At 40.0% G+C, this 3,591-nt stretch overlaps 1 protein-coding gene across 2 annotated transcripts; it reads right to left on the bottom strand.

The window, feature by feature from the left end:
• Nucleotides 1–521: 521 nt before the first annotated feature.
• On the bottom strand, nt 522–3,361 carry LOC133886180 (uncharacterized). 2 transcript variants are annotated; one of them, XM_062325916.1, is made up of 4 exons: nt 3,070–3,361; nt 1,350–1,453; nt 1,143–1,261; nt 522–1,054 (listed from the first exon to the last, which is right to left on the bottom strand). In XM_062325916.1, the coding sequence occupies exons 1-4, from the start codon at nt 3,233–3,235 to the stop codon at nt 853–855; spliced, it is 591 nt and encodes a 196-aa protein (XP_062181900.1). In that variant the 5' UTR covers nt 3,236–3,361; the 3' UTR covers nt 522–852. The 2 variants fall into 2 exon arrangements, with proteins under 2 accessions (XP_062181900.1, XP_062181901.1); XM_062325917.1 differs by having other exon boundaries at nt 522–1,023; nt 3,070–3,357.
• Nucleotides 3,362–3,591: the final 230 nt, after the last annotated feature.

Below are 3,591 nucleotides of genomic sequence, written 5' to 3'. Positions count from 1 at the left end.
TTCTAGTGTATCAGATTCCCTGATGAATTAGAATAAATGTGTGATGTCGTTTAGGAAAGTGGCGGGGGCCTGATTCCTGAAAGAGAGCATGTGGTATCGTCCATAGTACCCATATCTGTTTGTCCTGAATTGTGCACGTAACATTATCTATTTGACTGTACATTTTGTGTTGTACTTATTTTCGTTATAGTAATACACTATAACCGTATTATAGCTTGTAGTAAAATCCATTGAATTTCATTTCTGACTAAAGTGCATATAATATATAACATTAGTTCAAATGGCAAATAGATGCTAACAACATTTTGAGATTACATCCAAATCAATGAAATGCTAATAAAAGAGATGAATAAATTCAAGATATGATCATCTAGATTGAGAAATTACACTCACACTCGTCGTGGAGTCTATACATGTTCCAATCATTAGATTATGATGTAGACGCATCAGCCTCGGTCTATACTTGCTAGAATCCGATGCACTTAAATAGGTATGGTGGGTATATAATTTGCTAAGTTGGGTGGCATAAGAACCGTCTCTGCTTTTATTAAAAACAATCCAGAATTCTAGCAAGTACAGAGCAGTGGCATATCAGCCTCATTGCAATTCCAAAAATAAACAAAAAGCAACAAAACGCAATACCGACACTCACTTAGCAGAGAAACACTACAACCGACAACACAGATAGGCTGGAACACACATAACGCAGCACCAGCCGGTCAACAAACATGAAACACAAAGCACACCACAAGCACTCTCAGCGAATCAAACGGCAGATCACCAACCACAATGGAAAACAGCAGGGGCACACTCGCAAGCAACGGCACACAGCTACGATGGGCTGGATCCTTTTTAATTGGCACCGGCGGTGTTCTCGGGACGCGGATTGTTAGCCGTGGAGTCACTGCTCGTCCCTTCCGTGACCTGCGTGGGTGGCTGGGAAGGCGCCGCGGGCGCGGAGAGTGAGAGCGCCCTCTTGGCACCAGGATCTATCTTTGCGAGCACCATAGAGCATCCGGACAACTGCAAATTAATTTGCGGTATACTGTGAGACCTGCATACGAGAATTATAGATGGATGTTTCAGAGGCTAGCCAGGTATGCATGCGAGCCACAGAGCTATATATATAGGCGCACACGTACCCTTGTCCATCTGCTCCTGCACATCCGAGGATTAGCGTGTCGAGGCCAAGCAAGTTATCGATAGCGTATTGCAGAGTTTCCTGAATATGTTCTCCCTCGTAGATTTTGGCAAAAATGTTCTGTGCTCACAGCAGTACGTAGGCAGTTACGTATTCCCAGTAGTTGTATCTGAAAATTCTGTATATACACGTATGGAAATTTGTGTACCTTTCGAAAGCTCCCTGCGTATTTTTGAAACTTTTCAGCCCTATCTTCACGCTCAGCGCTCAGTATTGAGCCCTCTATTATGTCCCAGCTATCAAGTGGTTGATCTGTACCAATAGTATATATAAGAAATGGAATGCTGGCCCAGTCACAATTGGCACAGTAATATCGTTATTTAAATGAACTACTATCTATCTTTACAATCAGCATTCCGCTATGCGTAGATTAACTTGGAGTAAAATGTTCAACTATATATAAGGATATTGCCCATAAATGTCCCAATTGAGTTAAGGCTCACACCTTGTTTCAGAATGTCTTCTCTCTCCAATTGAAAATCTAAAACAATAACGTGTTAGACTCTAAAACTACTTATTAAACTCTGATACCACCAATCTTGTCCTGATGGTTCCTATGGCCTTACACCTTTATGCTTATATAGAGCCTTACAAATACTTTTTTCTCATGCAAATAGGAGTCCTACTAGTAGAAAAGAAATCTTAATAGTCAAACACATCTTAAGTTCTAACTTGAGTATGATTGGAGTCACCTATTACAACATAACCTTATCGAAATATAGTTGAGTGAAGAATTAGAAATTTTAAACAAACTTATTGTTAGAGATATATTATCTTTGTATCTTCCTGTATATCTGTTTAGATAGATTAATCCGCAGTTGTATTAGCAAAAAACGCAATCTGTTACCCAACCGACTATATGTCCGTCCTTCACACCATCTGGATATTGCTATGACTATATATCGTGCCCCTGACCTTAATGCCTAGTGCTCTCTCTGTCTCTCTCTCTCTGTCTCTGTCTCTCTCTCTCTCTCTCTCTCTCTCTCTCTTAAGAGGAGATGATCCAAAAAAGAAAAACAGCCTACAAGTTTTCACAAAAAGCAAAAGATTTGGCCCTTAATTTTTTTTCTGTAGGTCTAAAAATAATATTTTACATTGAATGGAGCACTCAGTATCAAATACATGTTAAACTGGGACCTTATTGACCAATAACTTAGCATCGCGAAAAAAAAAAAGCAAAGGACTTCCACTAATTTCTCCATTAATTAAGTTTGTTTTACTTTCAACGAAAATATTACAGTATTTCAATAGTACCATAATTAGGGTTGGCTTCTGGTAACTATAAAAGTATTGTACCAATCAGTGCGGTACGCTAGAAACCTTTCTAATTGTTTAAACAGGTTAACATATTGTATTTGTAGATGTCGTAGATAGTAAGGTGTAAGAGTAGAAACATACTAGTCACGTTAAACAGTTAATCTATGGTGGGAAACACCATGAACATATTACTTCAACAAGAAAGAAGAACCTTGAATCGATTACATAAAAAGAGAGGAAAAGATAAGTACGTATGACACAGACACTACTACAGGAACATCAATCCAACCTTGTATCACTGTCGATTCCTTAAAAACCAAGAGTGCTAACATCATTGTCCGTTCTATCAATGTCCGTTCTATCAAGAATCGACAGTGATAGTCCATCCATCAGGAATCAATAGTGAAAAATTATTATCACTACCGGTTCATGTTAAAAACTAGCAGTGACAATGGAGGGAGTATCGCTGCCGGTTTGATAATCAACGATTATCATTACCGATTGTGCAGTGTCGGTTCAAAAACTGGTAATGATGCAAATTATGAACAAGTATTGAAGGAGTTTTCTGTACTAGTGAGAGTAAGAGGTGGGGACACCGGATTGGGAAAGACCTGTCTTCTCGCGTGGAGTTTGGTTCTCCACCCGTTTGATGAGAATAATGCCCAGCTTGCACTCAGGCAGTTTTAGATACTCATGTGCCCACTTCAGTGCCGTCAGGCCGTCATCTGAGAAGTCAAAAATGGCAACCCCAACAAATTTCTTAGCAGTAGTCGCCATCTGAACGTTGAGGAACTACACTCAATAACAGCGTGGTAGCTAACTATAGACACGAGAGCACTGAGCTCTTCAGTAGCTGTTTCGATCGGAACTGATCCCCTAGCTAGCATTAATGGATCTTCGCGCACCCTCGAAATTTATATAGACGGGAGAGGCATCGCAGGGGTTGGCTCTTTTGTAAAAGCCAAAAGGCTGCCAAAAAGGAAAGTCTATTTGGAATCTGGATCCATGGCTGTGATCGTGGACTTTAGCATTACGTTTCGTGCCTTGTTGTTTACATGATGATCCACTTTAACAAATTCGTTTTGTCCCCACGAATACATGATTAGGTGCAGCAAAAGATGAGGCGCATGCCA

Source organism: Phragmites australis, chromosome 12 (assembly GCF_958298935.1).
Source record: "Phragmites australis chromosome 12, lpPhrAust1.1, whole genome shotgun sequence".
In the NCBI taxonomy this organism is placed as follows: domain Eukaryota; kingdom Viridiplantae; phylum Streptophyta; class Magnoliopsida; order Poales; family Poaceae; genus Phragmites; species Phragmites australis.
This window is presented reverse-complemented; position numbering and strand designations above follow the sequence as displayed.